Here is a 20610-nt window from a genome sequence, read left to right on the forward strand (position 1 = left end):
CCCCTGCTGGACGCTAGAAAGAATGCATATTTACGGCATTTCTGCAGTGGCTTCACTTTTTAGACTCAGAGGTTTTGAACTTTATCTTTTATTACGTTATTATTTGATCATAAAAAACTACAAACCATAACTGAAAACATGCAAATAAACCTCACAGAATAGAATTTTTTTTTTTAATAAATCAATTTTTTTTAAAATAGGGTATCTTTGAGGCGGTCCTCGGCCTCTGTCAGGAAAGAAAAATAATATTTTGAGTAAATTAGAAGTTTAAAGCTGATATTTAGATAATAATTCTGACTGATCTAGACGTAAATAATAAAGTTCCAACTGGTTTTAATCCTGATCTGGTTAGATTTATCTGATGTTTCTGACTAATTTTGATGTTTTAATGCCGATATTGTTAGATTTATCTGATGTTTCTGACTAATTTTGATGTTTTAATGCTGATATTGTTAGATTTATCTTCTGTTTCTGACTAATTTTGATGTTTTAATGCCGATATTGTTAGATTTATCTGCTGTTTCTGGTCAGATCTGATCCTCCGTACATGCTGCAGATACTCATAGTCAGTAGTTGTGAGGACTCTCAGTCCGTCTGAGAGTTTTTCCTGCCGTCAGGACTTCACTACATCATCTTTCTGGCGTGCAGAGTGTGTGCAGACACTGAAGGATTGTGTGGAAACTCCCAGAGCGCTGCAGCAGACTGGAGCTAATAATCCCTGTTTGGACACAAATACACGCCGACAGTCACCAAAGAAAATATTGATAAAAGTTTACACTTCATCAGATGCGTCAGGGTGAATTCCCCCGACCACAGGCCTCCACATCCTCCTCATGCTGCTCACTCTCTTTATTTACTGCACGGCTTTATTTACTGTTGTTTACACAACAAACTGTCCCTCAGAACAAGAACACAACAAAGAGATCAGAAACAAAGAGACACTGGAACAAGATGCAGCAACAGAAACACATAGTCTCATCACTAGGGAAGGAGGGGAGGAGGGAGGGATGGGGGGGGGGGAGGAGGAGGGATGAAGGAAGGAAGGAGGGAAAGAAGGAGGGATGAAGGAAGGGAGGAGGGAAGGAAGGGAGGAGGGAGGAGGGAAGGAAGGAGGGAAGGAATGATGGAAGGAAAGAAGGAAGGAGGGAGGGAAGGAAAGAAGGAAGGAACGAAGGAAGGAGGGAAGGAATGATGGAAGGAAGGAGGGAAGGAAGGAAAGAAGGAGGGATGAAGGAAGGAAGGAAGGAAGGAAGGAAGGAGGGAAGGAAGGAACAATCAAGGACGGAAGGAAGGAACGAACGAACAAAGGAAGGAGGGAAGGAATGATGGAAGGAAGGAAGGAAGGAAAGAAGGAGGGAGGGAAGCAAGGAACAATCAAGGACGGAAGGAAGGAAGGAAGGAAGAAAAGAAGGAACAAGGAAGGAAGGAGGGAAGGAAGGAAGGAAGGAAGGAAGGAAAGAACAAACAAGGAAGGAAGGAATAATTATGGAAGGAGGGAAGGAAGGAAGGAAGGAGGGAGGGGAGGAAAGTAGGAACAATCAAGGATGGAAGGAAGGAAAGAAGGAACAAGGAAGGAAGGAAGGAAGAAAAGAAGGAAGGACGGAAGGAAGGCAAGAAGGAAGGAAGGATCCTGGTGGTGACTGAGGTCAGTTCAGGTTTAATGTTTAATATTTAATATTTGATGATGAAACATTGAATGAGAGCGTCGAGCTGGAAACAGATCAGACATCATCATCAGCTGGTCGCCTGGCAACAAGTTATCTATTTATTACTGAGTCACCAGAGGATTTGGACTCCTCCTGCACCTCCTGCTCCTCCTCCTCCTGCACCTCCTCCTGCTCCTCCTGCACCTCCTCCTCCTCCTGCACCTCCTCCTGCTCCTCCTGCACCTCCTCCTCCTCCTGCACCTCCTCCTCCTCCTCCTGCACCTCCTGCACCTCCTCCTGCACCTCCTCCTCCTCCTCCTGCTTGCCTTTGCACCTGCTGACCTTTGACCTCTTCATTGGTTTGAAACCTGATGTTTTTCTCATTCAGTCTGGTGACACGATTAAAAGTCAAGTTAGGAACAATCGAAGAAAGACTGAAGAGGAAGGAAAAAAGGAAGGAAGGAAGGAAGGAGAGAACAAGGAAGGAATCAAAAGAAGAAAGAAAGAAAGAATTCTCATTGAAAGAATGAAGGAAGTATGTTATTAATAAAACATTTGAGTGTCATCACACCATAAAACATCTCGTCTGATTTATCTTCGGTAGAAACTGCAACAATAAAAACGATATAAAGATGAAAATGACGAGTTTAAATCATGTTATCAGCTGACTGAGGAGATTAAAGCTGCTGTTAAAACGTGTTGATCTGAAACCAGACAGACTGAGACGCTCCAGGATCTGAAGCTCTGAGACGCTCCAGGATCTGAAGCTCTCAGATGTTCCAGGATCTGAAGCTCTGAACGCTCCAGGATCTGAAGCTCTGAGACGCTCCAGGATCTGAAGCTCTGAGACGTTCCAGGATCTGAAGCTCTGAGACGCTCCAGGATCTGAAGCTCTGAGACGCTCCAGGATCTGAAGCTCTGAGACGTTCCAGGATCTGAAGCTCTGAGACGCTCCAGGATCTGAAGCTCTGAAACGTTCCAGGATCTGAAGCTCTCAGACGTTCCAGGATCTGAAGCTCTGAGACGTTCCAGGATCTGAAGCTCTGAACGCTCCAGGATCTGAAGCTCTGCGACGCTCCAGGATCTGAAGCTCTGAGACGCTCCAGGATCTGAAGCTCTGAGACGCTCCAGGATCTGAAGCTCTGAACGTTCCAGGATCTGAAGCTCTGAACGCTCCAGGATCTGAAGCTCTGAAACGTTCCAGGATCTGAAGCTCTGAACGCTCCAGGATCTGAAGCTCTGAAACGTTCCAGGATCTGAAGCTCTCAGACGTTCCAGGATCTGAAGCTCTGAGACGCTCCAGGATCTGAAGCTCTGAATGCTCCAGGATCTGAAGCTCTGAAACGTTCCAGGATCTGAAGCTCTCAGACGTTCCAGGATCTGAAGCTCTGAGACGCTCCAGGATCTGAAGCTCTGAACGCTCCAGGATCTGAAGCTCTGAAACGTTCCAGGATCTGAAGCTCTGAACGCTCCAGGATCTGAAGCTCTGAAACGTTCCAGGATCTGAAGCTCTCAGACGTTCCAGGATCTGAAGCTCTGAGACGCTCCAGGATCTGAAGCTCTGAATGCTCCAGGATCTGAAGCTCTCAGACGTTCCAGGATCTGAAGCTCTGAATGCTCCTGGATCTGAAACTCTGAGACGCTCCAGGATCTGAAGCTCTCAGACGCTCCAGGATCTGAAGCTCTCAGACGTTCCAGGATCTGAAGCTCTGAATGCTCCTGGATCTGAAGCTCAGAGACGCTCCAGGATCTGAAGCTCTGAACGCTCCAGGATTTGAAGCTGTGAACGTTCCAGGATCTGAAGCTCTGAACGCTCCAGGATCTGAAGCTCTGAACGCTCCAGGATCTTTCCTCCTGGAGCTCTGAGACTCTGGAATATTTAAGGATCCTGGCTGGAGGCCACGGCTGGAATCTGGAGCAGCAACACAGAGAGAACCATGATGAATGATGATCCACGGATCAATCGTGGCTCTGATACCAGGAAAAGGATTTAGAGGCCGGTCTGGCAGCGTTCCGGCCCGGATCAGACCAGGACTTAAGTTACACATTCCTGTGTTCCTGAGCTCAGGTTCTCCAGAGAACCAAACACACAAACACACTCAGTCAGAGAAACTCTGATTGTCCATAGAGGATGATTCCTACACTGAAAAATAAATAAATACAAAAAATAAATAGGCTTTTATTATTTAACAGGGTTTCTACATTAGGTGCATATGCTTAAAAAAAAGGTAAATTACTTTGATTACAAATAAAATGAAGTTATGATGGGTTTACAGTAAACTTTAAATTCAATGTAAATATCTATATATTGTGTTTTCTTACAGTAGAACTTTAAATTGAATGAAAAAAAATTCAGTTGAAATAAAAGTTATGATGGGTTTTAGCAACTGAATAATGCTGTGCCGATATATATATATATATATATATATATATATATATATATATATGGGCATGTTATCAGCATAAATTGGGCATTTTATCTGCATAAAATGGGCATGTTATGTCCATAAAATGGGGATGTTATGTGCATAAAGTGGGCATGTTGTCATCATAAAGTGGGCATGTTATCTGCATAAAGTGGGGATGTTATGTCCATAAAGTGGGCATGTTGTCATCATAAAGTGGGCATGTTATGTCCATAACGTGGGCATGTTGTCATCATAAAGTGGGCATGTTATCTGCATAAAATGGGGATGTTATGTGCATAAAGTGGGCATGTTGTCATCATAAAGTGGGCATGTTATGTCCATAACGTGGGCATGTTGTCATCATAAAGTGGGCATGTTATCTGCATAAAGTGGGCATGTTATGTCCATAAAATGGGGATGTTATGTGCATAAAGTGGGCATGTTATCTGCATAAAGTGGGCATGTTATCGGCATAAAGTGGGCATGTTATGTCCATAAAATGGGGATGTTATGTGCATAAAGTGGGCATGTTGTCATCATAAAGTGGGCATGTTGTCATCATTAAGTGGGCATGTCAGTAAAGACTTGTGGGGTCACAGAACCCAATTTTATTCAGATATCTGGAGGTCGGAGGGTTCGCTATGAAAATGGGCATGTCAGCTGAATTTAGCTTCACTTTGATGGTTATTTCAGCTCGTTTCCAACAAGACATGGTCATGGTTCCAATGGATCTTCTTGATTGATGTCCTATAAACATAATATTTATAAGGGCTTAATTGGTTGTTTATGGCGTTTACTTCCATAATAACGCAGTTTAATTCTTGATGTTTTCTCCTGGTTTTTCTGTCTCGTTTAGTAAAATGAAGTCCAGTTGGCTGGTCAGTCCAGACCTGGAGGCATAACCAACATTCCCGCCTCCAGGAGACACTTTATTGAATGTAAAACACTTTAATTAGCAAATAAAAACAGATTGAACTTTGTTGTCTTTCCTGTTTGATTTGTTTATGAGCTGTTTGTGCCTCGGAGCCTCGTGTTGTTGTTCAGAGGAGGCGCGGCAGCGTCGCGGCTCTTTTACGGCCCAGAGACTCATTTCACTTCAGTGTTTAGTCTTCGTAGCGCTGAAGAACGCAGGACGGAGCTAAACGCTCAACCACATTAATGTTCAATGTTCTTATTGCATGGAAATTCATCCCACACATCAATTATTCACTAGTGTTCAGGTTTCACGCTGCTCAGTTTGATCCTCAACAGAAACAAGACGTGATGAAAATAGACTGAAAATTATGAGATAAAAGATTCTTCATATTATCAGTTTATATTTGAACTGTGAGCTCCAGTAAAGGGAAAATCCCAACAAAACAAACCTCTTTGGTTTCAAACTGAAAACAAATAAATACATAAACATTTAAATTTTGAAGTTAAAATATTAAGAAAATCTGTGAAAATAAAATTAATTTCCCAAAAATAATTTTTAAAAAGATATCTCAAATAGTCAAAATATTTTTTATTACCCTTGTCAAAATAATACATACATATATAAATTTAAAATATGAATAAATACTACTTTTTATTACTGTCAAAAATTAAATGAATATCCCAAAAACAATGTCAAAAAAGAAATGCAAAATAGTCAAAATATTTCAATCAAAAACATTAAATAAATATATAAATACAAATACAAATAAATACTACGTGTTACAAAACATTCAATAAATACATCAAAATAAATGTAAAAAAAAATTAAATATACTAATAAGCCAAAATAGAATTTTTTAAAGTATAAATATATCAAAACTAAATGCTAAAAAGGTCAAATTTAATAAGAAAAATATGAGTCAAAATACAAATTAATGTTAAAATTACATAAACCTTTTTTCTCTTTAAAAAACTAAAAAAAAATATGAAATATACATATATATATATATATATTCCTTTTTATCATGCAAAACTTCTTTTTTCCCCGTCCTGGCAGAAACAGTTTTATACTTAAATAATGTTTTACTCATTCTGGTATTTACAACCTTTAAATCTATTTTCCTTCTTTAAGTCTTCTGTTTCTTCATCTAAAATGTTTCCTTGGTGTTTTATTTAAAATCCGAGCCGTGCAGCAGTCAGATCCTGCAGCAGCAGCAGCGTTAGTGGATCTGAAGCTGCTCAGTCTGACTACAAACACAGTCTTGTGGTGTTTAATCCTGTTGACCACAGAAGGAGTCGGACCCACACGGTGGTGGCAGCCGTCCAGGCCTGCAGACTGGGAGCTCTGGGAATTTGGAAGGAGTTTCCCAGCGAAGTGCGTCAGCCGGTGGGCCGGGGGGAGCACGCCCTTCTGCAGCGCCGGTTGCATCACGGCTGCTGTCAACATCAAAGCGTCCGGCGGGCCGCGCCCCCCCGCGGCTGCAGGCGTGGGCGCGCCGCTGCATGACACATCCACAATATCCACTCGCTCACATTCCAGCTCCGGAAATAACACGCCGCACGCCGCGCCGCGCAGCTCCACAGGCCACAAACCAAACAAAACTCTTACATTTCTTACGCATTGTTTGAGCCAGGAGGAATATTTAGAACATCAAAAATAGATGCAGCCATCTCTGAAATACACGACTCTGCGTCAGGCCCAGAGGAAACCCTGCAGATACGGAGAGGAAACAACGCGTCGTCACGCTGCACTTTCCCACCGCCGGCCTGCAGCAGCCGTGTGGGCCGACGGTACCTGACTGCAGCAGCTCTGCAGGAGGCCGGCAGCTCCCAGACCTAATGGGCATTCCTCTGAGCTGAGCTCAAACCACAACACACAGGACCCCGGGCTCCCAACCAATCAGGCCTTCATGGGGGTGAAACAAGCAGCGTTTCCCTGCAGAGAACACAGAAACACCTCCTGAACAGCTCGGCCTGATTATCCCGTCTGCTCTCCTGCAAAGGAACACGGACACGAAGCAACATCTGAGATCTGGAACATCCCGAGGGAAACGTCTGCAGCCATGTGTTAGCTGGTCGTCAGTAAACATCTGCAGGTATTTGCTCATAAACTAAAGAAGTGAATCAAAAGAAGAGCCACTAGAGGGCAGAGGGGTTAACGAGGTGCAACTGAATGCACCATGAAGTGCCTGTTGGCCAAAAACTAAAAACTCAAAGCAGAAGTCAAATAAAAGTTTCCCAAACATTTTTTTTCTGTCGAAAAACTTGATAAAATGCAGACTGCTTTCAAGCATGAGTCCTAAAACTCAGAAATTTCCAACCTCCTGCTACAGAAAATATAATGGGACACTTCTTACTCTCCCCACCATGAACATATAGAGAAAACTGATCCAGTGTTGGAGGTGATGCTCTGTTCATTCCTATGAGAGCTGCTCAGTAAAAGTTCTCCTTTCTTGTATTAATATTCCCGGATGGATCTCCACAACACACAGGACCCCGGGCTCCCAACCAATCAGGCCTTCACGGGGGTGAAACAAGCAGCGTTTTCCTGCAGAGAACACAGAAACACCTCCTGAACAGCTCGGCCTGATTATCCCGTCTGCTCTCCTGCAAAGGAACACGGACACGAAGCAACATCTGAGATCTGGAACATCCCGAGGGAAACGTCTGCAGCCATGAGTTAGCTGGTTGTCAGTAAAAGTCTGCAGGTATTTGCTCATAAAAGTACTGAATCAAGAGAAGAGCCACTAGAGGAGTTAACGAGGTGAATGCACCATGAAGTCCCTCTCGCCAAAAACTAAAAAAAAGTTTATATGCAAAGTATAGGTTAAATAAAAGCTTCCCAAACAGTTTTTCTGTCAAAAAACTTGATAAAACGCAGACTGCTTTCCGAGTTTTAGGACTCATGCTCGAAAACTTGGAAATTTCCAACCTCCTGCTAGAGAGAAAACAATGAACGCCTTTTACAGTCGGAGTCGACAGCTCGCCACCATGAACATAGAGAGAAAACTGATCCAGTGTTGGAGGTGATGCTCTGTTCATTCGTATGAAAGCTGCTCAGTAAAAGGTCTTCCTATATATCCGTGTATAGAAATCCCTGGATGGATCTCCTGCTGCTCTTCTACTTCCTGTTTAGTGCTCGAACTTGAATGTCAATTAAAACCATTTAGTCTTACGGTAAAATGTGTCATTTTAATTGTGACGTTCTGATTTACAGACTTTTCTTTTCTGATGGAGTTTTTTTGGGCCCAACGGCTGAAAAATAATGATCAGGTCACATACCTGATCACTTTGACACAAAAAACATCAAATCTGATTTTGAAAATGATATTTTGTTATTTTCAGTGAAGAAATTTAAATGTTGGTTCCAAGTCTAACATCTAAGACAGGGGTCTCAAACTCAAATTACCTGGGGGCCGCTGGAGGCAGTATCAAAATGACCAAAAAAGACACAACATTGCTAAAAATAAAGACACAAAATGACAGAAAAAAACTAAGTTACTTAAAAAAGACACAAAATTACAGAAAAAAACACAAAATGACTGAAAAATCACTAAATTACTTTAAAAAGACACAAAATGATCCAAAAAAAACACAAAATTACTTTAAAAAGACACAAAATGACCCCAAAAATACACAAAATTATTTTAAAAAGACACAAAATTATTAGAAAAAGACACAAAATTACAGAAAAAAACACAAAATGACTGAAAAAACACTAAATTACTTTAAAGAGACATTCATATAAAACTCACATTAAACTTTCATATCAAGGTGGGGGCCACAAAATATCGTCACGAGGGCCACAATTGGCCCACATGCCGCCAGTTTGAGACCCCTGGTCTAAGAGGTAGAATGAGGAGAACATCTAGTTCCATATTTCATACTAAATATATTCGACCTTATCTTTGAAGCAGAACTTTTTGGGGCCGCTGACGGCAGGAAACGCTGCTGAAGGTTTGACGTGAGGAGGAGGTCGGTCGGTCGGTTGGATCTCTCCGGCTCCGTCACAGGGAAAAGCCTCGTCGTTTAGCTGTCACACACCAGAGAAACTCCTCGGATGATTCACATACTTGGCCAATAACTCTGATCCTGATTCTGGACTTGTCTCCTGTCCAGGACCACGACGCCAAATCAGATTTAAGGCTCAATCTTTGGTTCCTGATGCAACGACGGAGCGCTGCAGCACATGAAAGAAGAGAAAGAGATCCAGTGATTTATTCCATCAGACAGCTCTGCATGAGTTCACTGTCTGACCTGAGAGAGCAGCATTAGAGCCAACCGGTCCACATTTAGCTATTAGACCCGGTGGGGAGGACGGGAGGGGGATAATTGGAGGACCTCCACGCTGCCAAACATGTCAACATGCCTGTTAAAGTGCCAGATGGCTGCTTTGATCCCCGTTTATGTGCCTCACCTTCCCTGATTGTCTCAGAGGCTGGCGGCGCCGTCTTCCTGCCTGCCCGCCTGAATCTTCTTCACCGGGCCGGTTCTGCAGGAACCCCTCCCTCAGAGACCGGTTCCACTCCAGTTCATGTCCCCCAAAACTCTGATCTCCATCTTACCGTAGAGTCTGTTATGTGGTGTTTTACCGTTCGTGTCCTGCAGGGGGAGATGTCTGCACAACACTACGACATGAGACTTACAGGGACGCTTCAGGGACATCTAGTTGTGTGTTTGAGTTCTGGCCGGTTCTGATCCGAGAACAGAACGTTCCTGTAGGCTGGCACAGGCACAAATTAAAAGGGTTTTCTACGTAAAAGTAGAGTTGTGTTGTGGGTTTTTTCCATTGTGTTGTTTTCTGTTTTGGACCTTTACCGTTGTGTTGTGATGTGTTGTGTGCTTTTTCTGTTTTGTATTGGGGATTTTTTCCATTGTGTTGTGTTGTGATGTGATGTGATGTGATGTGATGTGATGTGATGTGATGTGATGTGTTGTGTTGTGTTGTGTTGTGTTGTGATGTGTTGTGTTGTCTTGTGTTGTCTTGTGTTGTGTTGTGTTGTGTTGTGTTGTGCTGTCTTGTGTTGTGTTGTGGGCTTTTCCGTTCCCTTTGAATGATTTGTCGCAGGTTTTCAGTCACAAATTAAAAGGTTTTACTACTCAAAAGTAGAGTTGTGTTTTTTTGTGTTGTGGGCTTTTTACGTAATGTTGTGTTGTGTTGTTTTCTGTTTTTTCCCCATTGTGGTTTATGGGCTTTTTCTGTTGTATTGTGTGCTTTTTACGTTGTTTTTGTGGGCCTCTTCCCTTGTGTTGTTTTTTGGGCTTTTTCTGTTGCGTTATTTTGGGGATTATTTCTGTTGTGTTGTGGGCTTTTTCCCTTTGAATGATTCGTGGCAGGTTTTCAGATGGTAAAAATAAATATATCTTTAAATGTTTCGACAAAATTACATTTCAGTCATAAATAATATCAGAAACACAGTTGAGTCACAGAAAAAGCTGCTTAGTTTTTTTCCAGTGAGAACCCTTTGGTTATTCTGTTTTTTTGAATTTGTCTGTAAATGCACATTTCTAACAAAACTCATGGAAACTTTTCCACGTCACTTGAATGTTTGACCCACATTCTGCATGACGTTTTCATTTTAACCACCACTGGTTCAACACTGATTCACCTTCAGACGCTTCAGGAGGACCTGAGAGAGAACAATGAAGTGTGACGCCACTGTTTGCTCTTTGCAAAGGTTTTCCTTTTAATGTTGTAAAGTCTTTTCAGTCTTTGGGATCAGTTGTGTTTCTGTGAGGGCGTCAACGCTGCCGTCAGCCTGCTGATCAAACACAGAGAAGAAAGAAGGAAAGAAAGAAGGAAAGAAAGAAAGAAAGAAAAGAGAGAGGGAGCCCCTCCTCCACCCAGAGCCTCCTGCTCCGTCATTGCCATCCCAATTTGTTCTGAGGCTGTTCGGCATGTCTTTTGGTTTGCCTCAGTGAAGCTGTTAACACATAGCAGATTTTTACATGCTGCCATTAAAAGCCACACTCTTTAAAAAGGCTCTTTTTTATTTTTAGCATGTCTCCAGTTGAAAAAGAAAAAGGAAAAGTGGCTTTGGAGCGCCTGAAACCTCCAGAGGGACTGCCAAAGGTCCACTGGAACTCTGCTGCAGCCAGGAGCCAGATCCTGCAGGACCGCCCCCCCAACCGGGCTCTGAGAGGCCCACCCACCTCCACACCACCCAGCAGAACCCCCAGACCCTCCACCAGCAGAAACCCCCAGACCCTCCACCACCAGAAACCCCCAGACCCTCCTCCAGTAGAAACCCCCAAACCCTCCTCCAGTAGAAACCCCCAGACCCTCCACCACCAGAAACCCCCAGACCCTCCACCACCAGAAACCCCCAGACCCTATACCACCAGAAACCCCCAGACCCTCCACCACCAGAAACCCCCAGACCCTCCACCAGCAGAACCCCCAGACCCTCCACCACCAGAAACCCCCAGACCCTCCTCCAGTAGAAACCCCCAGACCCTCCTCCAGTAGAAACCCCCAGACCCTCCACCACCAGAAACCCCCAGACCCTCCACCACCAGAAACCCCCAGACCCTCCACCACCAGAAACCCCCAGACCCTATACCACCAGAAACCCCCAGACCCTCCTCCAGTAGAAACCCCCAGACCCTCCACCACCAGAAACCCCCAGACCCTCCACCATCAGAACCCCCAGACCCTCCACCAGCAGAAACCCCCAGACCCTCCACCAGCAGAAACCCCCAGACCCTCCTCCAGTAGAAACCCCCAGACCCTCCACCACCAGAAACCCCCAGACCCTCCTCCAGTAGAAACCCCCAGACCCTCCACCAGCAGAAACCCCCAGACCCTCCACCAGCAGAACCCCCAGACCCTCCACCAGCAGAAACCCCCAGACCCTCCACCAGTAGAAACCCCCAGACCCTCCACCAGTAGAAACCCCAGACCCTCCACCAGCAGAAACCCCCAGACCCTCCACCACCAGAACCCCCAGACCCTCCACCACCAGAAACCCCCAGACTCTCCACCACCAGAACCCCCAGACCCTCCACCGGCAGAAACCCCCAGACCCTCCTCCAGTAGAAACCCCCAGACCCTCCACCAGCAGAAACCCCCAGACCCTCCTCCAGTAGAAACCCCCAGACCCTCCACCAGCAGAAACCCCCAGACCCTCCACCAGCAGAACCCCCAGACCCTCCACCAGCAGAAACCCCCAGACCCTCCACCACCAGAACCCCCAGACCCTCCACCACCAGAAACCCCCAGACCCTCCACCACCAGAACCCCCAGACCCTCCACCGGCAGAAACCCCCAGACCCTCCTCCAGTAGAAACCCCCAAACCCTCCACCAGTAGAAACCCCCAGACCCTCCACCACCAGAACCCCCAGACCCTCCACCACCAGAAACCCCCAGACCCTCCACCACCAGAACCCCCAGACCCTCCACCGGCAGAAACCCCCAGACCCTCCTCCAGTAGAAACCCCCAGACCCTCCACCAGCAGAAACCCCCAGACCCTCCACCAGCAGAAACCCCCAGACCCTCCACCAGTAGAAACCCCCAGACCCTCCTCCAGCAGAACCCCCAGACCCTCCACCAGCAGAACCCCCAGACCCTACACCAGCAGAAACCCCCAGACCCTCCTCCAGCAGAACCCCCGAACTACCACCAGCAAAAAAACCCTGGATCCTCCACCACCAACCACCAGCAGAAAGCTCCGGACCTCCATCAACAGAGACCCCCAAAACCCTCCACCAAAAGAAAGTCTGGACCCTCCACCAGCAAAAACCCCGACCCCTCCACCAGTAGAACCCTCCAAATCCCCCACCACCAGCAGAAACCCCTGGACCCTCCACCAACAACCACCAGCAGAACACCCCAATCCCCCACCAGCAGAAACCCCCCGAACTCTCTACCAACCCTGATCCTCCACCAGCAGAAGGTCTGGACCCTCCACCAGGACTGATCTGACTGTCTGACATGCTAACGTGAAAGCTAGCGCCAGGCTAACGTGGTCAGTGAATGTGTGTGTTGGACCACAGAGTGTTTGAACCGTCGGTTCACTTCTGACACCAGAAGACAAACAGCCGACAGCCACCGACTAAACCTCCAGAATAAATGTGTCCCCGGTGGGCCGTTAGCCCTGTTTCTCTGTCAGATGTTTAGAAATGTCAAATCTTTTGTGAAAGTGTTTTATGTTCACTCAGAAAAAATGAGTTCTGTAATCCTGGAGGTCATGAATCTATCTGTGTGTGGTCACATATCGTTTTAGTGAAAGTACACTCATATTATTTATAGATGTTACACTGTGAGCAACATATTAATACCAGACAAAATACTTTTTTCATATTTATTATGTTATTAATTTCCAACAGATATTATAATTCTAAAGTATGTTTTCACATCCTAACAATTTACTTCATCATTCGTTCTTTCGATCCCAGAATAATAATAACTTCTTCCTCTGATTCGTCCCTGTCTGAATGCAGATGAAGAACTGATCCACTGAAATCAATGACAGAGAAAAGTCTGCATCAGATTTAATCATGGATGAGTTTGTTCTACGTTACTCTGATGTCTCTGAGCTGCTTTCAGCTACAAAACATTAAATCTGCGTCTCTGATTTCTGTCGTTTGAACAAATGCACGATTACAGGTTCATTTAACAACATTATTTTTTCTCTCCGTTATGTGATAAATAGATGTGACGTAGTCTGGCCCTGGTAAAGCTAACGTTAATGTAAAGCTAACACTTGATGAAGCTAACGTGATTTTGACGCAAACACCCGGTAAAACCAACCTTATTTTAAAGCTTAACACTTGATAAAGCTAATGCTAATTCAAAGCTAACACCTGATGAAGCTAACCTTATTTTAAAGTATGATAAAGCTATTTGATGAAGCTAACACTTGATGAAGCTAACACAATTTTTAACGCTAACACTTGATAAAGCTAATGTTAATTTAAAGTTAACACTCGATGAAGCTTACGTTATTTTAAAGCTAACACTTGATGAAGCTAACGTGATTTTGACGCAAACACCCGGTAAAACCAACCTTATTTTAAAGCTTAACACTTGATAAAGCTAATGCTAATTCAAAGCTAACACCTGATGAAGCTAACCTTATTTTAAAGTATGATAAAGCTATTTGATGAAGCTAACACTTGATGAAGCTAACACAATTTTTAACGCTAACACTTGATAAAGCTAATGTTAATTTAAAGTTAACACTCGATGAAGCTTACGTTATTTTAAAGCTAACACTTGATGAAGCTAACCTTATTTTAAAGCTAACACTTGATAAAGCTAACAGTATTTTTGAAGCTAACACTTGATGAAGCTTGCATAAAGAAGCTAACGTTGCTTTAAACCTAACACCTGATAAAGCTAACATTGTTTTGAAGCTAACAATTGATGAAGCTAATGTTATTTTAAAGCTAGCATTGTTTTGAAGCTAACACTTGATGAAGCTAACGTTAATTTAAAGCTAACACTGGATGAAGCTAACACTTGATAAAGCTAACGTTCCTTTAAAGCTAACATTGTTTTGAAGCTAACACTTGATGAAGCTAACGCTAACGGCTACACTAATCATCACAGAATGGATAGAAACAGATGGAAGGTTTGTTACGTTTGTTTCTGTTTGTTGTTGTTTGTTGTTTGTTTATTGTCGTGTTTGTTGTTTAGTTGTTGCAGCCCTACAGAAGAATGCACCAGAATATAAAGTATATTAATATTAATATTTCCTCCGTAGAAACAGTGAAGTTCAGTCGAGGATTTCCGCCCCGTTTCTTGAATTGACTTTGTAATTCGACCGTGAAAATAGAACAAATGTGTCAACGCGGGATTATTTATAGCCGTGTTTCTGTTTAAAAACCAGATAAAATATGTCCCGCTCTGATTCCCATGGTGTCCGGAGACAATAGGCCATTTATTGATGAGAAAACCATAAACAAGGAGTCTGTCTGCAGGAATACTTGAGGCCTGGATTCCAGCGCCGAGCACTTTGAGTGACTCATGGAAATAGCCTGAGTATGGATGGGAAAACTAACACACAACAAAGGGAGTAATTCACAATAGAAAGAGGAGGGGAAAGAAAAAAGGCTGAGAAAACGCACAACAGATGGAGTCTGTAATCAATACTGTAGCTTCACATCTGCATCAGCCTGCGGGGAAGGGAAGCGTCTTTCCATCCCAGCGACCGTGAGGAGAACCAGACAGCGCCGCTCTCAGGGCCGGGCCGGTCCGGGGTCCGGTCCTGGTCCGGGGTCCGGTCCTGGGAAACCTCCGCCGCTGGTCCATAAGACGTCAAAAGTGACAATATACTAAAAACGTCGACAGTAGAAGTAGGTTAGCAGGTCGTTTCCAGAGATGTCTAAACTCTACGGACGTGAACGGGTAAAAGGATTCAATTAGAGTGTCATGGGACCAAAACTGTGGAGCCAATTTAAAACAGACCCGTGGAAAATCTACCAAACCTGGCATTAATATATACATATTTCTTAAAGGTCTAATTCAAAAAAGACTCAAGGACGAGATCCCTTCAGAACTAAACCCCTTTAACATTAAAACTCCTTTAATCTATCCATGATGATAATGATAATAATAATAATAATAAACCTAGAATTTTAAGGACAGAGTAAAAAGTAGTCTGTAGATCACACACACACACACACACACACACACACACGAACACACACACACACACACATATACATATAAATGAATGGAGTTTAGTGTTTAAGGGGTTCAGTTCTGAGTCTTTTTCTTTTGTTATTGTTATTGTTACTATTTTTATTGTTTACTATTTTGTTCATTGTTTTTCGTATATTATCCTATATTTTAGTTGTTTTTGTAACTTGGAGCATTCTGGAACAAGAATTTCCTTTGGGATGAATTAAGTTCTATCTAATCTCTTTTCGAATTAGACCTTAAATTAAGATGAATATATATATATATATATATACATAAACATATATATGTATGTGTGTGTGTGTGTGTGTATATATATATATATATATATATATATATATATATATATATACATAAATGTGTATATATATATGTGTGTGTATATATATGTGTGTGTGTGTGTATATATGTATATATACATATATATACGTATATATGTATATATATATATATATATATATATATATATATAACACATAAAAAGAGCTATATTTATTTTAGGCTTATTTAACTTTATTTTACTGTTTTTATAGCATTTAATTTTCTAGTTGCTTCATGTGTAGCATTTATAGTGATTTTTTAAATTGAATTTCCTTTTTTTGAGCTACATCTGTTGCATAAAAAAAGCTCTATAAATAAAGTTAAATATTTGTAATATTGAACTCAAAGTAAAGAGATTTATCTGTGATTTATTGCGAATAAACGGATCTAAAGGATGCTGAAATAACCACAATATGATGCTGATGTGGAAACAAGAACACAAGAACTCTGCTGTTAAAACGATGGAGTCTGGTTCAATCATAGTTATAAATCAGTTGGATATATTAGGGAGTTTTTTAAGGACTTTTGAACAGGTTAAGAAGTTTTAAGAGGCTGAAACACAAAACAAATGACAAAAAAGTTAACTGAAACTTTTTTATGATTTCAGGTATAAATTAAGAGATGGTTTGATGTTATTTGGCCAAATTCATAGGTTTTTAGGCATTAATCAGTATGACGCCAAAATAAAGTGATTTATCTGTGATTTAATGTCAATAAATGGATCTAAAGGATGCTGAACAACATGATGCTGATGTGGAAAAAGTCTGAATTCATGCTTTGTCAGGTCTGTCTGCAGGAAAAAACTTTAAATACTTTAAAAAATGGCCGTTTTCTGAATGGAGTCTGGTTGGATCAAAGTTGTAAATCACTGGATATATATGGGAGTTATTTTATGGATTGTTGAACAATGTAAGGTGTTTTTATGAGGCTGAAACACAAAACAAATAACACAAACTGAAAAATATAGATAATTTAAGGTATAAATTAAGGGCTGCTTTAATGTTATTTGGCCAGATTTATAGGTTTTTACACATTAACCAGTAAGACGCCAAAATAAAGTGATTTATCTGTGATTTAATGTCAATAAATTGATCAAAAGGAAGGACTTTAAAAAATGAATGTTTTCTGAATGGATTCTGGTTCAATGAAAGTTATAAATCAGTGGATATATTAGGGAGTTTATTAAGGATTCTTGAACAGTTTAAGGAGGTTTTATGATGCTTTTTAGGCATTAATCAGTATGACGCCAAAATAAAGTGATTTATCTGTGATTTAATGTCAATAAATGGATCAGAAAGATGCTGAAATTACTACAAAATGCTGCTGATGTGGAAAAAGTCTGAACTGATGCTTTGTCAGGTGTGTCTGCAGAAAAAAAAAACTTTAAATGCTTTTTTAAAAATGGCCGTTTTCTGAATGGAGTCTGGTTGGATCAAAGTTGTAAATCACTGGATATATTAGGGAGTTATTTTATGGATTGTTGAACAATTTAAGGTGTTTTTATGAGGCTGAAACACAAAACAAATGACACAAACTGAAAAATGTAGATAATTTAAGGTATAAATTAAGGGCTGCTTTAATTTTATTTGGCCAGATTTGTAGGTTTTTACACATTAATCAGTATGATGCCAAAATAAAGTGATTTATCTGATCAATAAATGGATCAAAAGGAAGGACTTTAAAAAATGACTGTTTTCTGAATGGATTCTGGTTCAATGAAAGTTATAAATCAATGGATATATTAGGGAGGGATTCTTCAACAGTTTAAGGAGGTTTTATGAGGCTTTTTAGGCATTAAACAGTATGACGCCAAAATAAAGTGATTTATCTGTGATTTAATGTCAATAAATGGATCAAAAGGATGCTGGACAACATGATGCTGATGTGGAGAAAAAAAAGTCTGAATTGGTGCTTCGTCAGGTCTGTCTGCAGGATACTTTTTGTGAATGGAGAGTGGTAGATGGTGGTTGTGGGCCTGGTGGCGTTCTGAGTGAGCTTCTGTGGCTGCAGACAGGAATGTTAATGAGCTCTACGCTGTAAAACTGTGGAATGAGCCTTTAAGCTTGATGTGAGTCCGGGGGAGTGGAGCTGACAGCAGGTTTTTCTAAACATGGCGGCTGTTTGAACCATCAGTGCCCTCACTCTCCACCGTACGACTCCCTCTCCTCGCTGCTTGGCTTCTCCAGTCCGTGGGACAGATGGAGAACCGCTGAGCACGCTTCCTTCCTCTCCTCCCCAGAAAGGTCCTTCGGAGCGCTCGCTGCCCGTCCTCCAGACGTTTTAAAACAATTTACAACCACAGAGTCACAACAAGGAAGTGTGTAAGGGCTCTTACGTATCCGTTACACACCGCACGCAGCATGGTATTACCATCAGGAGGCCGGCGGCCCTGACACCACTTCCACTTGACCCACGTGGAGAAAACGACTGAACACAATAACTCAGAGAGGATAAATAAAGCGCTGCAGATCTTCATGTGTCTGTTAGATCCAGTGTGAGCGATAACCGACACCGCTGAGTGAGAATCCATACTGGAAACATAACGACGCTTAAATTAATACACAGGGGGGAAACGCTGGAACACTCTGCTGAAAATCAAATTAATGAACTATCAGAGGAGGTTGGATCAGTAAATCACTCGCTCTTTCAGAATAAATAGCTTCGGTCTGTGCAGACTCGGACACGTTGACTCTCCTGGAGCTCAGAGGGAAATAAAAGCTGCGAGTCCGAACGAAGGCGTCCAGAGCTGCTGCAGAGATCCTGCACATTAACGGGGACGGTTCCCTGAAGGACTGCCTCAGTTTATTATACGAGTTTGTGATAAATGTTTCTTTAAATGCCTTTAAGTGCAGCATTTTAGTCAGCAGGAAGTTACCGCTTTTATTTTGGTGGTCTATGAGTAACGTGGCGTCAACAAAGACAAATCAAGAGAGAACGGCAGAGCGTTGGTGACTGGAGCAACTCAAACTCAGCCAGCGCAGAGCTAAGAGGTCCCGGACCGCCGGATGCTGCCGTTGCAAAGGTTCAAACCAACAAAGGGTCTGATCCGGCAACAACGGGGTCTGTTCCTGGACCGTCATTACACAGGTTAAACCAGCAGCGAGGGATCTGATCCCAGATCACCGGATGCTGCCTTCACACATGTTAAACCTGGTGGTGGGGGTTCTCATCCCAGACCGGCGTTACTCAGGTTAAACCCGGCCGAGAGAGTTCTGATCCCGGACCGCCAGATGCTGCCGTTGCAAAGGTTCAAACCAACAAAGGGTCTGGTCCGAACCGCCGTTACACAGGTTGAACCCGGCAATGATGTGTCTGATCCGGCAGGAAGGTAGTCTGATCCTGGACCGCTGCTACACAGGAAAAACCTGTCAGTGAGGGGTCTAATCCCAGACTGCTGGATGCTGCCTTTACACAGGTTTAACCCGGCATTGAGGGGTCTGATCCCGGACCGCCGGTTGTTAAGATATTGGCGGCATACCATTGATCCGGTGGCCTCGTAGTCCAACTAACCTCCTGTTGGACCCATTGTGTCAAAAACAAAATCCCATTGATCCAACTGCTCTACGGTGCAAAAAATGCACAAATATTTCCGATTAAATGCCTGCAGCTATTTAATCTAATATTAGTATGTTCTTCAGAGATATGGGCGTTTCTACAGATGGAATCACACCAACAGGCAGTTTGTCCAGCAGGGACCCTGTTTACTGCAGATGATGGTGATCAGCTGTTGGCGCTGATCCCACAGTTACTCAACACTCTGACACTCAAACAGAGTTACAGTGTGTTTTCATGCCCCTCAGAGCCTCAGTGGGTTTCTCTTTAAAATAGAAACGGAGAGCGATCGTCAATAATGGCGGTTCTTATCCAGAGGATCTGCTGGCTGACGGAGCGAGGAGGGAAAAAGGAGGACAGTGCATCAGTAAATCCTCACTAAGCTCCTTTCTTCGAGGCATCCATTTCTGGAGAAAAACTGACACAGAACTTCCATTACCATGTTGGCAGATAAAGCCCGCCAATAAAGAAGGAAATGAGACTAATTATTTCCTGAGTGAAAGTCAAAATGTCTTTGCTGCAGCCCGGGAGGCTGCTGGAGCTCCGAGCGCTCCGCACAAACTCCCACCTGAGCGTCTACCTGCAGCCAGACGGCGAGCGGCGGCGGCAGGTTTGCTGCTGCTCGCTCTCCGCTGAGGGGGAGTCACTTTCTGCTCAGTCATCTCTCCGCTGACTGCCGCAGGAAACCAGAACATCCTGCACCGCAATCGCTTCTGGATCAGAAACTAAAGGTCTGCAACAAATTACAGGCCGGCCTGATTCTCCCATCACTGGAACCAGAATCTTTACAAACCGACGAGAGTTCAGCACTCAAAAAGGATGAAGCAAACTTTTACACAAGTATCAATAACAAGGCGAGGGAGAAGGGAGCAAACTGGGACAAAACTGATGCATGGAAATAAAATAAATAAATAAAAAGAAAGAAAGAAAGAAAGACGACAGGAATTACTAGTAACCTAAGAAATTAAATGAAAAAGGAACAGGGAGGAGAGGATGGAAGAGAAAAAGTCAATAAAGAATGAAAAGGACAAATAAAGAAGCGGGGGGAAAAGGGAAGAAATACAAACGTAGAGAATCTCCTGCACATCGTCTCTCTGCTGCACCAGAAACCATCGTTTTAA

General features: G+C 43.0%; 1 protein-coding gene across 1 annotated transcript; it reads left to right on the plus strand.

Moving 5' to 3' along the window:
- The first annotated feature begins 10970 nt into the window (after positions 1-10970).
- Positions 10971-12890, plus strand: LOC131960446 (uncharacterized). Its single transcript, XM_059325673.1, has 3 exons — positions 10971-11210; positions 11290-12004; positions 12109-12890. Exons 1-3 carry the CDS (start codon positions 10971-10973, stop codon positions 12888-12890), a joined length of 1737 nt encoding a protein of 578 aa, XP_059181656.1.
- Positions 12891-20610: the final 7720 nt, after the last annotated feature.

The sequence above is a fragment of the Centropristis striata genome, chromosome 22 (assembly GCF_030273125.1).
Source record: "Centropristis striata isolate RG_2023a ecotype Rhode Island chromosome 22, C.striata_1.0, whole genome shotgun sequence".
In the NCBI taxonomy this organism is placed as follows: domain Eukaryota; kingdom Metazoa; phylum Chordata; class Actinopteri; order Perciformes; family Serranidae; genus Centropristis; species Centropristis striata.